The following is a 25,974-nucleotide window of genomic DNA, read 5'->3' as shown; positions in this document are numbered from 1 at the left end:
AAAATAAGTTATAGCTGTATAATTGAATTTTTAGCTCTTTCTTTAACTTACTGTAGCAGTGAATTAGGCACGGACATGCTCTGTAAATGTTTCTCAACTTAATTAGATCTTTCCCATGTGGAAGATGTTGCCAGGAGGTAGAGTGGCAAGAGCTGGTAGTTAACTCACAAAATAGGAAAGACAGTGGTGTTGTAGAAATAAATATAGCAGAGGAGACCATTGGAAGGCATTATTAAAATTAAGTTTTTTTAATAACAAAAACAGTATTTTGTTCAGATATATTTTTTAAAAAGAATGCTAGTCAGAATTAATCAGAGATTTATTTAGATTGCCAGAATATATACTTTGTATCAGAGATAGAATTGTTCTGCTGTAAATGGGTTCATTCATTTTTCTTATATTAAAAAATTCTTTTGGGTAGTAATGTATTTCAGAAAGCTGAGTTGAATTATAAGTCAAATCATTTACAAATTCAGAAAGTTGACTAGGGGAATCTTCTTGTTTACTAAATTTCTTTGGAATATGTTCATTCTTCTTCATGCAAACAATATTGATATTTTCCCAACTAATCAAAGTCTGTGGAAATCTGTGTTTAGCAGGAATTTTTTTTTACCTGATGTATATATAGTCTTATTGTAGTTTCAAGTGTACAACACAGTGGTTCAACAGTTCCCCGTAGTATTAAATTCTCACCCACTAGTACAGCTGTGTGTCAACATAAAAAGATGTTACAGAATCATTGACTGTGTTCTCCATGCTGTAATATTATCCCCATGACCAACCTTCATTATGATAGAGAATTTTTATGCTCCTTTATCCCCCTCACCTTCCCTTCCCTTTCCACCCACCCCAACCCTTCCCCATTATAACCACAGAATTCTTATTAAGGGGTATGTGAATCCCCAGAAAGCTTTTGAAAATACATTTATGTGTGTACATATGCATTCTTCAATGATATGTCTGTGATTTTCATCAGTTCCTCAAAGGAGTCCATGAGCCCAAAAGAATAATCACCTAGACCACCAGAAAAAGTAAAAACTACATTTTGCTGTAAGTTCTTATATTAGGCAGGGTCTGAGACATGTGCCCCCATCCCTTTTCCTTCTTCTAAAATGCTAGTTTGTGTTGTGTTAACGAGAATATAATAAATTTTGTGAGATATGGGACTTCATCTGATGTATTTATGGCTGTAGTTCCCAACACCTACAGTAGTACCTGGTATATGGTGAGAGTTCAGAAATGAGAGTAGAGATGTTTCTATTCATTTTTAGTAGTTGAGACTATCCTTCAGTCATATATTTTAAAAAAATAGTTTGGGTGTCCTGATTGGTATGAAAGTATATTTTTAGAGCTTTCTATTTTCCAGGCAAAAATGTTAAATTCTTCCCTCAAACAACACTTACATAATGCATTTGAATTAGTATACCATTGGTCAGGTAGCTATGTAAGCTGATTTTCCAAAGATAAAGGGGAATTTTTATTTACCCAACTTCTATTTGTGCCAGGCCATATCCAATATATATAATGTGTTAATAATTATGTGTGTGTGTTTGTATAGCTAAAATCATATGTGATCTCAACACCCTTCTTTTAGATATAAAAAACTAGGAATCACTGAGATGAACTAGTCGGCCCAGGTTGCAAAGCTAAAGAAATTGTACACCCAAAATTTGAATCTTAAGAATAACTTGAAAATGATTCTCTTTACACCTTTCCATGCTGCTTCTCTTAGAGATTACATATATGTCTGTGTGGCACCTCTCTCTACCATCCAAGAAAAGTCATTTCCCATTCTTTTGTGAATCTCAAGCTTAATAATCTTAAGCCTGGTTTCATGTCAGATATTTTTCACTAAAATACATTTTTATTTATCCTAATCAAAACATTTAAAGCTTGAGAAGGGGAAGAAAAACAGGACAAAAACACAGAATAATGTCTATTTTTCTGTTTCATATTAGTAAATTTTATGTATACTCTTCTGTTTTCTGTTAATAATTTCAGAAAGATCAATTGAAATAAACATAGCTGCTTTTACTGATCTGATTTTGATATCACAATTTAGGACTATGTGAATACTACTAGTTTTTTGGAAATTGTTTCTTTTTACTTCAAAAGCATTTTCATGGAAAAGACCCTACACTGTTTGAAAATATACCAACTTTAGTCACTATTTTTTAACGATGATTTGGCATACCACTTCTCTTAGCTGTGTGGTCTTGACCATTTAAATCGCTCATTAAAATTACTGCAAATTCATTAAATTTTACATGATCCTTGCAATAATACCTAATTTATTATATTCCTTATTAGTCACTGTTAACTGTATTTCATGAAGTAATATTTGAGAATTTTTAGTTTTAAAAAATTGCTGCAAATAAATTCTAGCCAAATTTTACTTTGAAAAATGTGCTTAGATTCCCCCTCCTTCTGTTTACTGTCTGCTTTATTTATCTGTATTTCTGTGTCTTAATTTGGTGTAGGGGAGTATTTTCATAATGAGAGATTTGTTTCTTAAACTGTTTGGATGGCAATAAAATCTTCAAAACAAAAACTGTGGGTAAAGTTCTAAGTTCTCTATAATTATAATTGCTTTAAATTTATTTTACAGAACAATTTTAACTATCCCATTTAACATATATTTTTTTGTCCTATAATTTCATTATCTTTCTGTATCAAGGAAGTACATTATAGACTTCAGTTTGAAATAATGTGTGGTCAAGTACTACAGTAATTTTGACCAGTATTTCCTTAGTGTCTGTATAAGGGGCACTTACTGTGCAAAAACTATTACTTACTGTAATGTATTTGAAAGGGCATTCAGAGGGAAGTTAATGTTAGTTACACCTATGTACAAATCTGAGCTCTGTCACTAGCATTGTCACCTGGACAAATAAATCATTCTGAGCCTTAGTTTCTTAGCTTACAAAAATTAGGGTTGCAGTACTTATTATGTAGAGTACTAAATGAAATTGTGTATATAAAGTTGTTACAGCACACTTCCCTTCTGTAGGTGGTAGGGAGGGTACAGAAAGGAATATGACATTTTCTTTACCTCAGAGTTTACAGTCTATTTGGAGAGACTTGTGAACAGTTACAAGGTGGAATTAATTGCTATAATAGATAAACTACAGTATTTTGAATAATCAAATGATATGGCTGGGGAAGAGGTTTTACCCATCTTTTATTCAGCACAATAGGAAAGTATAGTTTGGTGTAAGATAAATGACTTCTAAATGTAGTCATTAAGCTCAAGTTCTTTGCGATTCAGTGGCTCTATGATGCCAGCCATTGTTAAATCCATCCTTACTTGACTTACAGTTTCGGTTTTAATGTGTCTTTTAAAAAGCAGATACTCCTTCCCAGCTACCACTACTATAGCAATTCACAGGTACATGGATGATTATTGTGGTAGTAAAGGTGTCAGATGGAGTTAGAGGTGCTTCATCTTTTGAAGTCACCGAAATTGAACTACAACCAGTGTAACAGTCTTTGATCCAACCTTGTCAATAAGTTCAAGTAAACAGTTATACTATTTAGTCTGAATCTGTGGTTCTCAACCTTGGCTGTATATCAGAATCACCTGCCATGCAGGCTTTAAAAAAAGTCACCCCCAACCCACTGCATCTGAATATCATGGGATGGAATTTTGGGATTTTATAATTTTAAAAACTCCACAGGGGATCCTGATGTGAAACCAGGGTTGATAATCACTTCTCTCTATGTGTAAATCCACTGCTCACTTTGTGCATGTCCTAGAAGGTTTTATTATTTTTTTTAATAGAAAAGGGGTGCTTATTTGGGGGCATTTGCACGGGCCGGGGGGTGGTCTTATGCCCTCCATTAAAAGTTCTTTATGATATATCAAGTAGAAAATTTCCTTTTCAAAGACATGATTGAAGACTGATAACGTTTATGATTAGCAAGCACTTATTTATTCTATCTTAATTTTTCCTGAATAGATTCAAATGAGAAACTTTTAGGGAAATATGTTTATTTAGTACAGAAGGAAAGGCAAGGGGGAAAATTTTTTTTAATCTTAGGAGAGCACATTTTCTTGTGCTCTCACTGTACAATAAATATTGTAAATTAAAAAAGAATGTTTGACAATATGCTTGGTATAGCAAATTGGACAAGTCAAAGAAAATGAAGTATCTAGTAACTTTGCTACCTATTATCATTATGTATTTCTGTATTTACTTTCTTTCCAGGCATTTTACCTATAATATTCTAAAATGAACATATAAACAGACATATATATATATATATATATATATACACACACACACACAAAAAAAAAAAAAACCATTTACTATACACAGTGTCATATATCTCTTGCTTTTTGCTACAGGGGCATTTTTTTTTAAGTGTTCAAATGCTCTTTTTCTTCTAGTAAACATTGCTGTTTATTATGCGGTTATATTAGTGTTTGTTGCAGATTTGTAGAGGAACAGTCTCCAAAGATGGCTGAGAGTTTGTTTCAGATCATCTATATCAGTAGGCTTTTTGTATTTTATTTTCCCTACACTTTATGATGAAAACTTGCAGATGAATAGAAAAATTGAAATGATTGTAGTGAACACCTGTATACTTTCTACCTAGATCCAGCAAGTGTTAATATTTTACCGTATTTGCTTCATCTTTATATGTGTGTGCATATATACACTCTTCTCTCTTTGACTGAGCCTTTGACAGCAGATTGCAGACATCATATTTTACCTCAGTGTTTTGGCATGCACCTCTAAGAATGAAGACATTTTTCTACTTAACCATAATACTATTATCATATTAATAATAAATTTAATAATATCTAATATAATATCCAGTCCACATTTTCCCATTTGTCCCTAGAATGACTGTTAGAATTATTATTTTGAACCACTGTCTGATCAGGTTGTTAATCAATCAAGCATATTAAGCAAGTCTTTAAGAAAGCACCTGCTCTTTTTTTCCCCTTGGCCTGAATATGAGGAATCTGAGCTGGCTTTTCATAGGATGCCCTACTTTCTGGATTGTATGTTTGTTTCCTTGTGGTGTCCTTTAACTTGATCCTCTATTCCCTGTTATTTGTAAATGGGAAATTAGCTTTATTATTTTTATATTAAACAATTTTGGTAAGAACATAGGACGTGTGTCTACTCCCTAGTGCATCACATCACAAGGCCCATGCTGTTAAGTTTGTGCTTGGCTTTGGCATTAGAGCTTGTTTTGCTAACAAGATTAAATAGCTACTATTGTAGAAACTTGTAAGCTTTCCAAAATTAAATAAAATGAAAGGTTTGAGTAGTTTCCTATTCATATCTTATTTACAATGTTTAAAATGTCTGTTTTTAGCTGGAGATGATTTTATTAAAGATGAAAGTAAATAAATTTGTATCTACAAAACCTTTAAAAAATTTCCCCAAAATCCAGTTTAAATTTATAGTTTTCACATTTTGTATTTCCTCTCCTACCTGTCACTTAGTGGCAATGATAATGAAGTTAATGTTCTAATGGCCTGCTTTCTGTCCTTTCTTGTTGCTTTAAACACTAATTTCCTTTTGTGCTATATATAAATCACTTCAGCCAATTACTGTTGAAGTTAGTCAGTTTTAGGAAATGCTTGTGTTGCTGTTGAGTTCTAATAGCAGAGTACATTTCAGATTAAACTTCAAATGAAAATGTGAAGTAAGACAGTACTAGTTAATGGTAATCTGCTAAAAATGACAGTATTTGAATTGCAAATTTTTATTAATTGACGCAAGTAAAACTTGATACTTATTTAATGAAATGTTCTCATGCTTAGACTATATTACTCATGGTAGAGAAATGAGTGTTTGCTGTGATATGTTATGTGATATCCTAGTTTGTCTACTGACACTGGGGTCTTAAATCTTAAAAAAAGGCCTCCGATGAAGCAGAGGAAAGTGGATCACAGGGAAAATTGGTGGAAGCTCTCAGGCAAATGAGAATTAATCATAGGGGAAACTACCGACACCTTCTGGAGGAGATGCTGACTAGTTACAGGCTAGCTAAAGTAGAGGGAGAAGAAAACCCTGCTGGCCCAGCTGCTACAGCTACCTCTTCGCACAGTGATGCTGGAAACCCAGTGACAATGCAGGAAAGCCATACTGAATCAAACAGTGATCTTGCTGAATTAGACAGCTGTAATGAAGATGCAGGGACAAAGATGAGTGGTGAAAAAATATGACTTTGTGGTAATATTTTTGTGATCTTTAATTTGATGGTTTTTACTTAGAAAGTATAATGTGTGCATTTATATAACCATTTTGTTATTTGAATCTTGGTAAACTAGTTTTATTATATTCATATAGCCTTGTTTTTTAAGAAGGCCTTTGCATACACCTTTATCAGATAGTTTAAAATTGACTATTTATAGCACTTTGAATTTAATAAAATTATGTCATTTCATACTGTATGCCAGAAATGAAGCTACCAGTGATTAAAGTCAGTCATTAAAGTCATGCTAGATAGGATTAGAGATTACTGATTTAGCAAGATTACATTATATTGTGGAAAAACTTGTTAATATAGAATTATACTATTTCACATTATTTTACATATTAGTACACTCATAGTTAGCTTTGTAATAAATTTGTGTTTTCTTTAGTAATTTTATTTCTTCAAAGAATGGCAGATGCTGGCCTGTACTTTTTTTTTTCCAAGGATGATAATTGGTGTGTTCTCTGACCTGTTTATGTTTTACATCTCTGTAGTTTTGTTTTTTAGAAATTCTGAGATATTGGATGTGTGGTTATTTTTCCTTTCTTTGTATTCTTTATGAAACATAATTTTTGAAAAACCTATGTAATATTCTTGCAGTTTTGGTTTGTGTATTCTGTATAGCCTAACTACATACACCAAAAAGTATGTCAACCAAGTGTTTAGAATGAAGTGTTTTAAGTCCAAATAAAGCATGTTATGTGGAATAATCTATGCATGTTGTACTTATTTTTAAATTAATTATTTTAACAACCAGGATTGGTATATTAAATACCCATTAGAAATTCATTTGCATTTATATAAAATTGAGAAAACTTTTGGCTTGGCTTTTTTCATTAGCTAAAAGGAAAAAATCTTGTAAAGTCTTGCTTAGATCTATTCTGTTTCTTACCATCTTTTTTGGTACAAAATGTTAATCTTTGGACAGTATGGACACACATAGACATGTCAAACACTGCCATGATGAACATTTCAAAGATTGCAAGACTGTCAATTTTGCTGTGACTATTCATCACATACTAATAAAGGCGAGAATTACAGGATATCTTAACTAATGGCAGATGTGTTTTGTTTTTGTTAAAATGGAATTTTAAAGAACAAATAATTATAGTCACACAGGAAAATATTTTTTAAAGCAATTTTTTTGTGAATATAGAACATTAACTTTTCTTCATGTTTATGTTTATCATGTGCCTGAAGTTGCTTAGGGTACCCTAAGTTGAAACTTTGGAATCTTCGGATGTAGCTGATGTTTTTATCTATTTTTCCAATGCCAGAGTATTTTAAGTGGTTTGAGAAAGAGGAAGGCATTTGGTGGAGAGGGGAGAAAAAACCCAACCACTTATATCTATCTTTATTAGATAGATCATGTGTATGCATACAATATACAATACACACACCTCTCTGTAAAAGTACCTTTTCAAACAAAGAAAGGAAGGTAATTTGGTCATCTAATTTTGTTTTCTTTTGAAATTCAGTCCAACCTGGAAGTGGTATAGGTAAATAATAATAATATTCTTCCTTTTCTCTTCCTGTAGGGTGCTGGAGATCTAGAAGACCCATGGTAGCCTTATAAACCTTCTAAAATGCTTTTGATTCTGAAAATTGGGGGAAAAAACTTTTAATCACAATTTTCTTCAATACAAGGGAAAAATATTCTTGTGGATTCCCAACGTTTTGTGATATGAGCAGAAAATCATTAGCATTTCCCATCATTTGTTCATATTTGTGTTTTCTGATAATTGCCACTTGTAGCATTGCCTGTACTACAGTATTTTTTGCCACCCTCAGGCATACTGGTTACATCTGTATTGAACTTTTGACCCTAGGAACCAACGGAGTTATTTTACCACAAATAACAAATGTGCCTGAGGTGCATGGGAATATAGTTAGCTGTACTCTGAAGATACATTATGTTTTTGTTTTTTTGGGTTTTTTGGTTTTTTTTAGACAAGACACACAACATATAAGCATGTAAGAGTAAAGACTTGTATGAGATGTTTCTTTTTCAATTCATCAAATTGAAAGCCTTCTGCAGCTGTGTGGCTTGAAATTTCATTTGAGCAATTTACTATAAGATTTATATTTATTATTAATTGTTATTTAATTATTTTTCAATTTTACCTGTATTGCCAACTGGGTTCTCCAATAGTGTCCAAATTGTAATGTTGCCTGCTTCAAGATAAAGTGTATTTGGCAATAATACTACAAACCCTTAACAAATTTTATGCATGTATCTGCTACATCCTTCAGCTCTCACTAGAAAATCTTTTGAAACCAAATAGATTAATTTGTGGCTATTTATAATTTGCTTTGACATCTCACTACTGCAAAATTTTTTAAATGAAGATACTTGCCTTTATAATGTAAATTGTGATTTTTGTTTTACATGTGGGTTTCTATAGTTTTACTTTTTCAGCTTTTAAAATACAAGTTTTGTGTAATTTGATATAATTTTTAATTGTTTACGTTATTTTAAAAGCTCAGAATATCACATTGAAATGACTATAAATACATTTAAAATTATCTATTTTAGATCTAAGGGAATATTACAGAGATATTTTCATGGGTTCAGTAACCTTTCATTTTATAACATTGGGCACGGTACAGAGTGGCTGTCACATAAGGTACTTGAAGATTATTAGTTTAATTCTATTTTTACAATAACCTTGAATTCTTTTGAGTTTTGCATGTATCCAATTAATGCTGAACATGAAGAGTTAAATATTTATCTAAAAGGGGGTAGAAGCAATGAATGTATCCATTTGTACATGGTTTACATGTTGTGGATGCTTTGTAAACATTTTCCTGTATGTTTAAACTGTGTTTCAGCAGGATGTAATTGCCCTTGTGTGTAGTTAGAATGAGTCATCATCTGGTCCTGTGTGAAATGGAATTCATGGTATTTTCTGTAACATTTTCCTGAAGCTGTTTCTGGAGAGCCACACATTTGAATACAGACAGCTTTCCTGATCATTTGATTCATTGTGCACCTGGTTTTTGGTCTAAAAGGAATTATTGCCACAGTATATTTTATTTATTCTTTAGATTTTAGCCTTGTAAGTTAAAAAGTGCTTTACATGATGATGTTACAAGCTGTTTGTCCCTTTACCGGGTTTGGGGGGTTGTGAAAAGATAGGGAATGAAGAATGCAAAATGGTTTATTGTTCAAACTGTCCACTCTGATCCAACCCTGTACTGATAGTACCTTTCCAGTATGATATTGTGATGTTTCATACAATGCAGTGAACATAACCAACTTGTTACCTAAATAAAGAATTGATAAAAACAGTGTGACATATTACTATTTGGTATGATTTTTAAAAATAAGAGTCCATTTTAAATGTTATTTTTAAACATTTTATATAGTTAGAATATTTATTGTGAAGTTTTTCATCAAAACCACATAGGGGGATTTTATACAAAGAGACATTAAACTCTATGGTACAGTACTAATTAATTAGCCCCTTCTCTACTCTAAAAACATTTTTATACTACTTAAAAATTCTTTTTGGGGGAGTTTAGTGGCTCTTGAAATACAAATAATGTGGAACTTATCAAAAGAAAACCTATATTCAATGTTTACTAATCTAAAATACCTAATCCAGCTGTTCTCAGATATTTTAATCTCAGGACCCACTTATATTCTTGAAAATTGAAGATCGCAAAGAACTTTTTGCTCTTGTGGGTTATATCTGCTTCTGCATTCAGCCTGTTGCAATGTGGCGCTTTGTTTGAAGTATATGAAGAAATCTGGGCTCATACAAATTAATTTGGAAAAGAATATTTTAATAGTGTCACATAACTGTGGATTCCTCTTTGATAAATTACCAAAACTTGAGAACTTTTCTTTAAGGTTAGTTGCAGTGTGAAATCTGAAACTTGATCAGCTTTTTACTGTTACATTAAAATCCATTTGATCTATCTTACAGTTTGAATGGATCTTCTACTTTTGCAAGATTTCATAACATATCATGCTTTGAACATTGGGAAGTACTGGTTCATGGAATTACTCAGTTCTTTAGAATATTGATAAATTATTATGCAGTGTTTACATTTTTTTGTCAATATAACAGAAAAAATCTTTTAAGTATTGCGAAGCTGTCAAGCTCACGGTGATGGATACAGATTTTTCAAAATTCTGATTTTCATTTGAAAGCTTAAATGTTATCATTGGCAAATATTGTCAGTTTTTTTTTTTTAAGTGACAGGTTTATTGATTTTAGAGTAAATGTCTGCTGAACAGCCATACTCTGTCAGTCACTCTTTGAAGTAAAAGTGGTGTTACGTGAAAAGTGGCTAGTCCAGCTCACATCTTGATAGCATGAGACAGCCCTCACACATGCTGTAGAACCAGTACTCTCCATTGCATTGTGCAGGATAGTAAAAAGGTGTGTGCTCATGGATAGAGATGGAACAAAATTATTTTTTTACTGCTTAGTCAAGGACATTGTAAACTGAAACTGGCTTTTTCCTCTGTTCATTGTGATTGTGGAGCTACAAAGCAACTAATAAGTTTTGTGTTGTCTGGGTTTTGCTAAAGTGCCTGCAGTTTTACCTGCCATTTCTTCTGTAAACCAGTGCAAATTCAGTATGTTGAGAAAGAATAAGTATTGTAAAGGAAACAGTTTTGATTTCACAGTCTTCCTTGAAAGGTTCTCTGGGACTCCCAGACTTTCAGAATTGCCATCCTGACAGCTTTCTAGTGTGGTTATTTGTTCCAAAGATTACACTGTAATAGTAAATGAATCTTAAGAAATGCAGATCTGACAGAGGGAAGCGCAGGGGTGCCATGGTGGCTATGTGGTCACTGTTATACTGAAACTTAGAAAGCAAAGTAAATAAGATGGAATCTTTAATACTGTACTTTTTTCTCCCAGAAAAGTCCTATGATAGGTTTAAATTGGAAACTCAGGATTAAAGTTGAATTAAACAATAGAGTTTGATTATCATATGGCATATATTCAGATCATTTAAATCTTTTCAGATACCTTCAGTTATAGATTTGTGTTATTTCTTGAAAAGGGCTCACTTCTGTATTGAATTTTTAAATCTGTATTTTAAATAAAATCATTTTTACCATGACTGAGATGTTACATCAGGTTGGCCAGATAAACAGAACTTTTTTTTTTAATGGTATTTAAGTAGATCAGAGCTTTATGCTAAAGTGTTTTTTGTTTTTGTTTTTCTGTTAGTTTTTTTCAGTGTTTTGAATATTCCACAGGGTTGGGGAAAGTTACATGGCATTATTTAAAAGAAAAAGCACCCATATATCTATCACAACTTGCCCAATTATGAGGCTTGGTAATTATCATACTTAAGATACTTTATTACCTGAGTTTTTGGTTTTTAAATGTGTTCTGTTAGTCAAAAGTGACTGCGACTCTAATCTCCTAATCTCCTTAAGTCAGCTTATTTTTTGAGATGTGTCAATTTAGTTCAGCTGTGACATCTTATCATAGTTGCTGTCAGGCTCTTCTCCAGCCACCTAACTAGACACTTAGTCCTCCTAATAAACTAACAAAATTTAAAACTTAAGGTGAAGGTTTATATATGTGTGTGTGTGTGTGTGTGTGTGTGTGTGTGTGTGTGTATATATATATATGTAACATTAGTATATCTAAAAGCTTAGTTTATTTGGGCTCCTTTATTTAAAATAGTATCTCAATTGCATTTCTGATTACATGAGGGAAACAACATATATATATATATGTTTTGGCCATTGAGTTTCCTCTGAATTGAATGCTTGTATCCTCTGCCCATTTTTCTTTCTGGTTTGACTTTTTCTTCTTTATTTGTAGGTTTTTATATAGTCTGGATACCAGTCCTTTGTTGAATGTGTTACGAAACAGTCTTTATATTTTTGTGTATGGAGTCTTGTTATTTATCAATCTTTTAGTTTATGGTTTTTGCTATTTTTGTGTAATAAATCACCATCTGAGGTTCATACATTCTCTGTAGAACAGTAGTTTTAAAGTCTTTATCCCACCTCCCCAACCATATATGTTTAGGTTTTTAATCTGTATTAAATTTACTATCTTAGGTAGTGCAAAGTATGGAATCTTAATTTTTTCCCATGTAGCTAGCTAATTGTGCCAACACCATGCTGGCCCTGTCAAATACCAATTTCCTAAATATGTGTCGCCCATTTCTAGTTTCTAAATTCTGTTCTATAGTCTTTTGGTCTAACCTTATACAAATATCACACCATTTTAGTTTCTGTAGCCTCATAAGCAATGATACCTGGCATGCATGCATTGTCTTGATCTCCGATAAACTTAGTTCCTTTTAATGAAAATACAATTAATAATCCACATTATGTAATGCATAACAGCCTGCATCCACTTGGAGATGTAATACTGAAAATTGTGTATCCTACCTATAAAGATTATGTGTTCCTGTTGCACATTTACATTTTAAACTAGTGTGGTGTATTACATTGTCAATCTGATCCCATAGGGCTGGACCAATAATGATGCCCAGTCATGCTCCTGTGGAGCCTGAGCCAAAGGAAAAACTCAGTAATAATGATTCTGTTCGTATTTAAAAGTTAAGTGTTTTGTTCATGATTTCTGCATTAGTTTTGGTTCTTTTAAATGTTGCGTCAAAATACTTGAATGTGGAATTCTTTTGGCCCCAAGGCAAATGTCTTACTTGCACCCTCTAGTCCAGTTGATAAGTATTCCAGCAGCAGCTAGTTGCTATTGATTTTGCTTCCTTAGGCAGTAGGCTATCTTTTAACATGTGGAAAATGTACTACTGAGAAATAGCAAGTTCCAAAAGGATGGCATTTATGTAAATCTCCAAAATTTATTCTACGATGTTTTGCATATTTTAATGTCTTTTAAATTGAGAAGCATCTTAGTTCAGTGGGGTCTAGAGTTGCCATTGGCTAGGCAGCAGTCGTGGCATGGTTCTACCAACTTGGTCATAGCCATTCATAGTTCACCTCCATAATTGTGTTTGGTACACTGTTGGAACTACATGTATTAAGTTTAAGGTTTAAAATATCTTCAAAATGATCACACTGATTTAACAGAAGCAAAGTTACTGTGTAAGCAAAGCATAGCTTAATATTTTTAAAAATATTTTAGTCTTAAAAACCCATTACAGTAAGTATAAAACAGTCCTGTTATGAAAGCATTGTTTCATAGTTTATTGGCAGCATTTTTTTCTTAACTGTACATAAAAGAATGGTACATAAAATAGAGGGATCTTAAAGTTGATGGAATATATATATAATATGCAAAACATGCATGGGAATAATGACACATTAATTTAGGACAGTGGTTTCTTTTGGAGACACTTGAGAGGTGTGAGATCCCACCCCATCCAAAAAAAGATAAAATGTTAACATCTGTTAAATTGGGGGAGTAGGTAAGGGTATTTTACATTCTTTTCTGTAATTTTCTGTATGTTTGAATTTTTCATAAAATTCTGAATTAATAAAATACTAAGTAATGAATTCAGTGGTCCTAAATTGCATTCCAGGAAGAGGGTACCAGCTTATGATTCCAACAGTGTACAAAAAAAAAATCCCCATGTCTTATTTCTCACTATTGTTGCGCACTGTCAATTTGGTGGGTAAAATACAGAAATGTATGGTATATTCTTGACTTAATTCTCAGTTACTGATTACTAATGATTACTTGTCTCATAGTTTGGTAATTATATGTATGTCTCTTACATGTATGTCTCTTACTAAGGCCTATTCACATATGTTGTTTTTTTATGAATAAATTGATCATTTTTTTCTTATGTATGAGAGTTCTTTATATATTTAAGAAGTCAAACATTGTTACACATCACATTTTATTAATTATTGTTTGCTTTTTAAGTAACAGTGTTGAGGGATGGGACTAAGAACAAAGCAATACTGAATAGAAATAACAATACTGAAATGACCTAATATCAGAAAAACTACAAGCTCAATAGCATGGATTTTTTTCCTCACAATCTTGTATCTTGCTACTCTGTTTCTGTGCTTTTTCTTACACAATAACTTTTTGTTTCTATGCCAGCTTTTCCTATAGGCAGAATAAAGGCTTTCTAGTCACTATGACTTAGGGAGGCATTACAGAGAGCTAAGGTGCCAGGATCTGAATAGCTCTTCTTGGTCAAAAACATTCCTTTACCCTCCAAATACTGTTTAAGTCAAATATAGTGGAGTTTACTTTTTGTTTTACTTTTCTCAAAAATATATTGAACGAAAACTTATATACAGCAAACCACAAAGATCTTTGGTGTTCAGTTATATGAGTTTTGAGAAATGTCCCTTTACATTCAAAAGTTTTAGAATTTTATCATTTTAACAGTTTGAACCTTCAGTTGTATACATAGACAATCTTTTCACATTCTGAGTAAGTAAATATTTACATATATTTTCTTTTAATGACTAGTACAAATGTAACTTACTTCGGGTATTACTGAAGGGTGAAAATCTGATGTAATATTTTCCATTAACCTTACAACCAGCTAATATATAAGCAAGTCTTATTTATTTGGAAATTCTCTGTTGCTTTTTATTCTTGTATATACTTGAATTTTTATGGCTATTCTATTTCATTGCTTTGTTTTTTGTGTGTATCAGTATGTCATCTTAATTATCCATTTTATTACATTTTATTTGGGAGGGAAAGAGTCCACTTATTAGTCTACTTTAACAAAAATGGAATGTTCATTTTTCCAGATGAACTTTTGAATAATTTTGCCAAAACTTCCCTGCCACATAAAAATCGTGTTAATGTTGTATGTGTAGTTTAATTTGGGGGTGATTGATATTTTCAGCAGAGATGAGTTCCATTTAAGGAAAATGCTGTATCTTTCTATATTTATTCAAGTGCCTTTTAATGTCCCCAGTAAAGTTTTATAGTTTTCTCTGTATGTTTTAAACATTTGTTAAGTTAATTCCTTGTTATTTTATGTTACTGCTGTTATGAATGAACTGCCTTTTCCCCAATACATTTTTAATTCGTACGTTCTTAGTAGACAACTAACTTAAATCACTTACCAAAAAATCACTTCAGTTTCTATCATTTCCACCAGATGGCAGTCTTGGGCACATCCATGTGTAAATTCGCTGAGCGCTCTGGTGACAAGAAGGACCTTCCAAGCCCCTAAAAGTACAAGGACAAAATGTTTTTTTTTAATAAACCTGAAAGAAAAATGAACCGAATGTTATATCATAGTATTTATGCGTTATATCATAGTATTTATGCTGCTATTAAACCTTTAATTGTATAGCCCGTTAGTGGAGGCAGAAAACTCATTCTACCCTTCAAAATCATATTTTTCTCTGTCCGTGTAATTTGATTTTATTCCAGGGACTCTCCTAGTTAAAGGCAGGCTTTTATCTGTCATTATTTTTCCCTTCTAAAATCAACATTTAAGTCAAAAGTTACTGGATTTCATTGTATAAGAATGTCTTGTGACTGGTTTTTATGATGCCTAGATCTCTTTTGAAATGAGGTACAGTGTTTATATTAAGTGAAGTAGGCTTGTAACTGGTTCTACATGCGTACAAATTTTAATCCCCTTAAATTAGACACTATGAAGCTCAATTTAGATGATTTAAAATACCTATGTTTAGGAATATGGAAGGTTGTGAATTTCTTTTGTCAGTCAAAAAATCAGCACAAGTATTTTCTCATAGACACTTTTTTCCAGTGGCCAAAAAATAGTACTTTTGGATGATACATTGCCTAGGTAAGCTCTCCTCTTTCACTTTTTGTTACAGTTCAGTTTGTTAGCTTACTTTTATATAATCAGGAAATAGTAAATGAATAATTGTACAGTTACTGTACATTCCCTTTCTGAGAGATTGTATTTCCACTCTGAGATTGAAAGTTGCAAGAAATCATGGTAAGAATAAAGGAACATATTTGGTCATTGAGCACAAAGGTATGCCAAGGTTAATTCTTGCTTTTCCAAAGAAAATTGATACCAATATTCTAGGAAGTAATATAGCACAATTTTTGACAGAGTAGATAATTTAGGGAAAACCATGGAAAAGTTTCATGTTTTGAAGTCTGTATAATTTTATGATGTAGTTATATGAAATAGCAAATTCTGGTGTTTGCATGGATTTACTCATTTTGAGTTTTGAGTAAACTCTGAGAATGGATGTCGAAGTGGTCTTTGGAGAATGTCAGCTATGTAGTGGTTATGCCTAGAATTTGTAGTGCATTAAAACCTATTTTTAAGACAAAATTGGAAATTTGTTATATGTTCATGCCACACATTTCCAGAGATGGATAACCTAATATATAAATAAAACTATTGAGTTAAATGCATCTGGAAGGTTGGCTGTGTAAAGTTGTCTTTGAGAAGGAAGGAATTCCTTTCTAATAATCCATGTTCGTATTGTACTTATATATTATAATACAGATATATATACACACACATATATGTATGTGTATATATATATATATATATATATATATAGAGAGAGAGAGAGAGAGAGAGAGAGAGAGAGAGAGAGAGATAAAAATCAGTAAAACTGTAATAAAAAAGCACAAATGTTTCTCCCTTTGAGAAATAAAGAGTGGCCAGTAAAGAACTCTGAATGATTTGTTTTACATCTTCAAAAGTTTTAACACAGTAGTTCTAAAGAATTGTCATTTCAAATATAGCATAAATTAAAGATCCACTAGCTGGATGGATTTTTAAATACATATTTATGGAATTCAAAAGTTTGAAAAAAACTGAATACCAGATGGTCCTATAGCAATCCCTGTTCCGACTCCCTGGGGACCAGAATCTATGTCCATATTTGGCCGCCCTGCTGGTCCTAGTTGGTTCTCTGTGTTTCTACTTCATTTGTCTTGTTAACTCTTGGGGCCAAAAATTTTACCACAGATATTATAATGACTCCCAACCTCTTGTCTGTCCCCAGTTATTTCACTCATATATTGTGACTTGAGTTGTCTTTACCGTCCAAGACCCTTTTCTCCCAATGCTCTGGTTTCTGTATTTTTCTTAATGGATGAAATCTAGAGCTGAACAATTGGAGGTAGCAAAACTGTATGTCCTTTGTTCTAGTTGATACTTTCCATCTATTAAAACCTTGATATTGGACTAGCTTTTCTGACACCCACATGAAAACTGTTTTAAGTCCTTTGAGGTTAATTAATTGCTGCTGCTACTAAATGTTATTTCCCCATCCTGCACTTGTGCAGTTGGTGTTTTTTTTAACCTACTTTACAAGACCTTCGTTTATTCTTACCAAGTTTTTTTATGTTACAGTCATTAACCTTGAGGTGTTTTTAGATTCGTCTAAGATAAGTTTGCTATTTTTTCTTTCCGATCACTCTAAAGTTTGATATGTAAAACTCATATATTGAACGAAAAGTCTAAGGATAATGGCCCTGTTGTATACCTCAGAAACTTTTCTTCAACAAACTGACCAATGTCTTAACACCTCTTAGGTCAGTAGTTGAGTGATCTACTGATTAATCCTTATCTCTCCAAGATTATTTATAAGGATATCATGCGATCTTACGTACCTGCTGAAGTCCTGCATTGCTCAAATGTTAGTTGAGTAACTGCCCCCAAAAGTTCATGAAGTTGAACCTGCTGACAGGTTTGACTATAAGATTGAACATCATTCATAATGAAAGATGTTCTTTTTGCTAAAGACTTTCAAAACATAATCATCATAATAAGTATCTATGTTAGAGCCTGTCCTGGGATCAGTATCAAGTTGTCGCCATCTTTTACTTCTTCCAAAAACTATAATGATATTTACCCTTTCTGATGTGTTTGGTACCCTACTCTATATTTTTGTATAACTTACAGTAGGCTACTCAGGAATATTCTTAGATTTTTCAGTATTATTTTCTTGTTTTCCATTAGCATAAAATAGGAAATAAGGTTCTTAATTGGTCCTCTCACTCAGTTACACTCAGCATTATTTGGAGTTCTCACTTTGACCCCTTAGCTACAGTGAAATTCTTAGGGTTTATTTTTGCTTACGGTATTCCTTGCATCATTTGCACATTTTTGAAATTCTAAACTTTTTACATTTCTTCTGTGCAGACAAGTGGTTTCTACTTGTTTTTGTTTTATTCAGGTACATCTCCCTTTTTATCCTATATGTATGTAAATAAAAAGTATTTTTTTAAATAACCCTGATACACTTAAAAAAATATATCAAAGCCACAACTTGGCTAACAGCCTGAGGCCAAGTGCAGCATGTAAGACTGGACTGAGCAGAACAGTGCCATGTCCAAAGGGTGCTATTCACATCACAGGCAGTGGGGACTTGTCTATCACAACTTTCCAGCAAGTGGCAGAAAAGTGTTCTTACTAATAAAATTAGTATAGTTATATTGTAACAATCTGACAGGTGGAAGTAAAGTGACTCAAGAAAGGAATTCTTTTTCAGAAGTTTTAAAAGTGTACCAAAGGTGCCAAATGGGCTAGTGGCAGCCCTGGAGTCTTGCATTTGCTCAGAAAGGAGGTAATGTAGCTCCTTTTTTTTTTAACCTTTTTTCCCTACCTGTACTATATCTTTAAAAAAAAATTAGGAAAAGGTGGTACAGGAGGAGTGTGGCAGAGGAATTGAGCCATATGGAGGCAGTCATAAAGGACCGGCTTTGTTTTTCTAGCATTGAGTTCAGACTTCTTGGAAGGGCCTCTCTGTGACACACTCTGGGTAATCTTTTTCTCTCTCATTTTCTTGACTCCTCAATTACCAAGGCTTCAAAAATAGCAAGCAGGAAATAAATAGTAGAAAGTAAGAGAACGCCTGAGATGTAGACAGCTTTGTAAATTTCTGCAGATGTATGCATTATATATAGTATATATATAGTTAGTATATTTGTGCACATTTCTGTATGCTTTATTTCAATAAAAAATATTTTTAAAAAAGGACCTTGGCTGATGCAGTAAATTGCATATATATTTACAATCATAGGAAGATTTTTTTTTTTTCTGTAATAGAATACAAGAAAAAAGTTCAAAAATGTAGGTATGCTTTGAACAGAATAGAGAGCCCAGATAGAAGACCACACATGTGTGGTCAATTAATAAATGGTAAAGGAGCCATGAATATGCAATGGGGAAAAGACAGCCTTTTCAACAACTGGTGTTGGGAAAACTGGACAGCTACATGTAAGGGAATGAAACTAGATTACTATATAACTCTATACACAATAGTAAAATCAAAATGGATCAAATACCTGAATGTAAGACATGAAACCATAAAACTCTTAGCTTCTCCTTTGACAAGGGAAACAAAATCAAAAGTGAACCACTTGGCCTACATCAAAGGATGCCACCAGCAGAGCAAAAAGTGACCTACAGTATGGGAGAATATATTCCTAAGTGATTTATCCAGTAATGGTTAACATTACTAAAAAACCCAAATAACCTGATCAAACAATGGTGGAGAATCTAAACACATTTCTTCAAAGAAGAAAAACAGATGGCCAACAGGCACATTAAAAGATGTTCCACATTGCTAATTATCATGGAAATGCAAATCAAAATCACACTGAGGTATAACCTCACACCAGTTAGAATGGCCAGTATCCAAAGGAAAGAAATAGTAAGTGCTGGCAAGGATGTGGAGAAATGGGAATCCTACACTGTTGGTAAGAATGTAAATTGGTGCAGCCACTGTGGAAAGCAGTATGGAGTGCCTCAAAAAACTAAAAATAAACATACCATTCAATCCAGTAATTCTACTTCTAGGAATTTACCTAAAGAAAACAAAACTGCTGGTTTGGAAAGATGTGTGGATTTTTATCCCATTTTATTTATAATAGCTGAGATATGGAAGCAACCAAAGTGTCCATCAATAGATGAATGGGTAAAGAAGATGTGGTACATATACACAATGGATTATTATTCAGCCATTAAAAAAAAACCCTGTTATTTTCAACATGGATGGATCTAGAAGGTATTATGCTAAGTGAAATAAGCCAGCCTGAGAAAGACAAATACTGTATGATTTCATGTATTTGTGGAATATAAAAACCCAAAATGAAGTGAACAGGGTATCAGTAGATTCATAGACACTGGGAATTGACTTGTTATCATGGGAAGGGGTTGGGGAAGGTGGGAGGGTAGCATGAGGGGGATAAAGGGGCACAAAATTCTCAATCATAAGTTGGTTATGAGGGTAGTAGTACAGCATGGAGAATGTAGGTAATGATGCGAAAACATTTTTCTATGTTGACAGTAACTGCATTATTGGGGGTGAGGACTTAGTAATATTGGTAACTGGTGAACCACTGCATTGTATATTTGAACCAATAAGATTGTATATCAATGATACTTCAGTTTTAAAACCCATACATGGAGGAAATCATAAAAGTGATAAATGTGTTGGTGTGGGGGGGGGATCATGGGGAAGACAGTGTAGCACAGAAGGCAAATAGTGACTGTGGCATCTTCCTATACTGATGGGCAGTGACTGCAATGCGGTATGGGGGGGACATGATAATATGGGTGAATGTAGTAACAACATTGTTTTTTCATGTGAGACCTTCATAAGAGAATATATCAATAAAACCTTAATAAAAAATTTTCAAAAAGAAAGTGATAAATGTGGAAAGGCCTTCAGCTGTAATAGAAAAATTTGAAACTCAACATTCTTAGGAGAAAGTTATGAATACAGGAAAGCTTTTCAAATGCCAAGACTCATTAGACTCCAAAGAAGACATCCTGGGATACCCTATGTGTATAAAGAAAGTGGGAAAGCCTTCAGTAGTGACTTCAATCTCAGCATGAGAAAATTCATACTGGGAAGGAAATCCTGAATGGAATCAATGTGGAAGTGTCTTTAACTAGAAGCTATACCTCACTAAAGATCAAAACATTCATTGTGGAAACTTTTACTGTAATGAATGTGGCAAATCTTCAGCCAAAAGGAAAAACCTCGTTATTCATCAAATGATCCATAAAAGAAATCTTAATGAATGTACTAAATATCAGAAAGCTTTATTCAGAAGTCGAGCCTCATTAGACACTAGACAAGTCATGCTGGGGATAAACCTTATGCAAGTAAGGAAGATGGGAAAGCATTCAATGGCAAATGAAAATTCCTATTTGAGAGATGCCTTATAAATACAGTGAATACAAAAATCTTCACGGAGGAACTATACCTCATTAAATATTGCAACATTCATATAGGAGAGAGAACCGAATGAATGTACTCAGGGTGGAAAAGCCTCAAATCACACTGCTTATTGTAAATGCATATAGGTAATAAACAGTGTAAATTGTGTAGAAAAGCCTACTCTAAATTTCAAACAATGCTCCATATATGAGAACTGTTTCTGAATGGAATGTCCATTAACAGGTGAATGGATAAACATATTGTGGTATATCCATACAATGTAGTGCTACTCAGCAATAAAAAATAAAAACTATTCATATGTGCAACAAAGTAAATTAATCTCAAAATAGATATGCTGAGTAAAATAAGCCAGACAAAAATAGAAAAATATATTCTTCATGAGCCCATTTATATGTAATTCCAGAAAAATACAGATCTGTGTGATAGGAAGCAGATCAGTGAATGCCAGGGTGAGGTGGGGATGGTGGTAGATGAAAAAGCTTCAAAAGGAAACTGGAAAATGATGAGTATGTTCACTTTCTTGTGCTGATTGACTCTTGGATGTGTACATATTTCAAAGTTTATTAAGTTACCTACTGTAAACATACATTTTAATGTATGTCAGCTATATCTGATTAAAGGTGTTAAGATTTTTTTTAAAAAGTTGGTATGCTTTGGATAGTATGAACTAAAATATAGACGATGAGTTTACAAAAAAACTGACTTTGGAGGGGAGCCTTTAAAGAGATAAACATTTTAATGAAGGTAAGCTAAAGTGCTGTAAAACAATGAATCAACCATTTAATGATTCAAACAATAGAAACTTATTTCTTTCTCATTTATGGACCAGGATGGGTGTTCTAGGTAAGTGTGCTGCTTTCTTCCATGTAGTGATTAAAATATGACAGTTTTTCTATCTTGTGGCTACATCATCACCCAGGACCTTATTGTCATGTGTATCCAACCAACAAAAGGGTAAAGCAAGCGAGGAACAGGTATCCCTACTTCTTGAAAGTCTCACTAAATTTAAAGGAGATTGAATTTATATAAGCATAAGCATATTCTCTGATCACAGTGGAACTAACTTAGAAATGAATAACAAATATAAGAGCAACACACTTCTGAATAACGATGTGCCAAAGAATAAAGAGAAACTAGAAAATATCTTGAAGAGAATGAAAATGAATGTCACAGCCAAAATTTATGGGCTGCAGCTAAAGCAGTACTTAGAGGAAAATTTATGGCTTTAAACACTGATGTTAGAAATAATGTAAAGTCTCAAATTAACAAAGTAACTACAAGTGCAAGAAAGGAAGGAATAAGGATAAGAATAGAAATCAATGAGAAAACAAAATGGAAAAGTCAAACCAAAAGCTGACTCTTGAAAATATCAATAAAATTGATACACTTCTAACCAGATTGATCAGGAAAAAAGACAGGAAAGATCACTATCAGGTGAAGAGAGAATATATTATCATGGATCATACAGACATTTGTTAAAATGGATTATTATGAAAAATTTTATGCCATTGAAACTGGCAACTCAGAAGAAACACCTGAGAAGAATCAATGTAATTCAGTACCAGGAGTAAAAAAGGAAACCCGTATCATTACATTCATAAAAAGCATTTGACAAAATGCAGAACCCATTCAAGATAGAAATTCTCAGTGAACTACAAGTAAAAGGGAACTTGCCCAACCTGATGAAGGAATACTCTAGCACCTAAACCTAACATCATACTTAGTATGATTAGTAGAGACTAAATACCTCTAATACATGAAACAACAAGAATGTCTGCCCTCTCCACTTGTATTCACTATTGACTGGAGTCCTAGCCAATGCAACAAGACAAAAAAGAAATTTAAAATATACACATTGGAAGGGAATTTACAAAACTGTCTATCTGCAGATGACATTGTGTAAGTAGGAAATGATTAAAGAATCTATAAAGATACTACAGCTAATAAGCTTTGCAAGGTCATAGGATGTAGGGTTCATGTACAAAAATATCTATATTTCTATATACCAGGAACAAACTATTAAACTATATACCAGGAACAAAACTATTAATAAGCTTTGCAAGGTCATAGGATATAGGGTTCATGTACAAAAATATCTATTTCTATATACCAGGAACAAACTATTAAACAATGAAAAAAATTTACAATAGCATAAAACATGAGACATTTGGAGGTAAGTTTCATGAGTATGTGCAAGACCTGAACACAGAAAACTCCAAACCATTTTGAGAGAAATTAAGACCTAAATAAATGGAGAGAGATACCCTGTTCTTGGATGAAAGTCAATATGGTCAAGATGTCAGTTACCCACAAATTGATTATAGACTAAATGAAACAGTAGTAAAAGTGCTTAGCAGTCTTTTTTTTTTTGGTAGAATTTGACGAGCTGATTCTAAAATGTATATATAAATGTAAATGGACCTAGAATAGTCAAAACTGTAATAAAGGATTAAGTTGGAGGATTCATATTACCTGATTTATTATAAATAAAAATTACTATAAAGCTTTAGTAATTAAGTTACTGTGCTTCTGGTGTCAGGCTATATAAACAGATATAAAGATAGATATAGATAGATATCAGTGGAACACAATAGTCTAGAAATAGATTATGAACTCTGTAATACCTATAGTCACTTACTTTTTTACAAAACTAACAACAGTAATTCAGTGGGGGAAAGGAAAATCTTCTGACAAATGGTTCTATAACAAATGCATAGCTATATGCCAAAATAGGGGGAAAAATCAACCTTATCTTCCTTATCTCATGCCATACAATAATTAACCTGAAATGAATCACAGACTTAACTGTAAGAGCTAAATCTAAAATTTCTAGATGAAAATACTGGAAGAAATCTTTGTAACCTTAGATTGGGCAAAGTTCAATTAAAAAGTTCTACTCTTCAAGAGATATTGTTTAAAAAATGAAAAGACTAGCCTTTAGGCAAAAACCTATCTGATGGAGGAGTTGTGTTTGTAATAGATGAATTTTTAAAAATGGGTAGAATACTGAAAAATCGAGCATTTCACCAAGAAAGATACACAAATAAGTACCAGTTCTCAAAGTTGTCAGTCATTAAGGAAATGCAAATTGAAATACAACTCACTATGACTACCTGTAGTTAACAAATACGATCACTGCTGATTGTCAGTGATAATGTGGAGCAAAAGGAATGCTTGCACTTTGCTCAGGGGAAGGTAAAATGGTCCAACCACTTTAGAAAACAGTTTGACAGTTTCTTCTAAACTTAAATATTATACTAGCCTCTGACCCAGCAATTCCACTTCTCAGTGTTTACCCATGAGCAATGAAAACTGTGTCCACAAAAAAAATCTGTACGAGCATTTATAAGAGCTTTGTTTATAAAAGTCCAAAATTGGAAACAACCCCTTCCACACAGACACCCAATTGAGCAGCTGGTGAAAGGATAAGCCACATCTATACAATAATACTATTCAGCAATAAAAAGGGACAAACTACCAATTTGTGCAACAACTTGGGTGAATTTCAGAAAGCATGCTAAATTAAAGAAGACAGACACAAAATACTACATATTGTATGATTCCATTTATCTGACATTTGAGCAAAGGCAAAATTATGGTGACAGATCAGCTGTTGCCAGGGACTGGGTCTGAGGGAAAGGAATTGACTACAGAGGAACATGACGGAAGTTTAGGGAGAAATGTAACAGTTCTGTATCACGATTGTGGTAGCAGTTATATCACTGCATTTGCAAAGTCATCAAATTATATACCTAAAAGTGATTATGTATTCTATACCTCATTAATATGATTAAAGGGAAAAAAATATGTCAATATAAGTTTAGGCTTCTGAGTATTCACTATAAAATTATGTTTTATATTTAATAATTTTCATTTTAACATTTCAAAAGATATGCACTTAGATGAAATTCACGAGGGAAGAATACTCCAAATTCTATGCCCCAAGTTCTTTTTCACATGGGCCCCTCTGTGTGACCTGCTTAGGGTAAGTAGCACCAAGGGTCTACTATTTTTGTTCTTATTAGTAGTTGGGTGTATATATGAATGTATTTATCATCTGATTACTTAGTGGTTTTCTTGAGCAGGTACTGGGATAATGGTGTGGTTGAAATGAGGAATCTTTGCTAAATAATCCATATATATTGGCTGAATTATATGATACTGATGGATATAAATTGGTGAAGGCTATTATGTAATCCCAACTGCTACCCTCCCCCAACTATTAGGAAGACTTTTAATAGACCGTAACTTTAAAATGTTATAAAAGTAATGAAAATTTTATTGAAACCCAGCTATAGAAGATGCCCATAATTGAGGTTCTCTGTACAAGAGCCGTGGTTTTGTAAACTTTTAGAACAGTCCCTTTTGCATGGCATCCTCACTAATGCAACATTGCTGAAACCAAAAACACTTTGATCTACTACTTAGCAAGGAATGGAGTGACTCTATTTCAATTATGACTTTTTCAAGCTTAGGAAAGTGGAACTCTTCTGTTTAAGCAAAAACCATTGCCTTTCTGGTACAAAGGTATATAGGCATAGGGTGGCATCCTTTGAGTCTTTTCAACTGAGAACTCTTTTTTGTAATGATTCCTTATCATATTCAGTTACTATTCTATATTTGTAGATCCAAATATACAATCTTTGTCAAGGGTCAGAGAGTAAATATTT

The 25,974-nt window shown here is 32.9% G+C and overlaps 1 protein-coding gene across 4 annotated transcripts in view; it reads left to right on the top strand.

Annotated features, from left to right (window-relative positions):
* The window catches only part of PPM1B (protein phosphatase, Mg2+/Mn2+ dependent 1B), a 79,124-nt gene extending 62,440 nt beyond the window's left edge, over positions 1–16,684 (top strand). For 2 of the 4 annotated variants that reach the window (XM_017671050.3, XM_017671046.3), the window contains exon 6: positions 5,882–6,933. In XM_017671050.3, the coding sequence (XP_017526539.1) occupies positions 5,882–6,187 (306 nt within the window). In that variant the 3' untranslated portion in view covers positions 6,188–6,933. Of the gene's footprint in view, positions 1–5,881; positions 6,934–7,757; positions 9,524–15,264 lie in introns of those variants that run through there. The other 2 variants (XM_017671048.3, XM_017671049.3) reach the window with 2 other exon arrangements.
* The last annotated feature ends 9,290 nt before the right edge of the window (positions 16,685–25,974 follow it).

This window comes from Manis javanica, chromosome 1, assembly GCF_040802235.1.
Source record: "Manis javanica isolate MJ-LG chromosome 1, MJ_LKY, whole genome shotgun sequence".
NCBI classification, from domain to species: domain Eukaryota; kingdom Metazoa; phylum Chordata; class Mammalia; order Pholidota; family Manidae; genus Manis; species Manis javanica.
The sequence above is the reverse complement of the archived record's forward strand: the minus strand, read 5'-3'. Positions and strand labels throughout refer to the sequence as shown.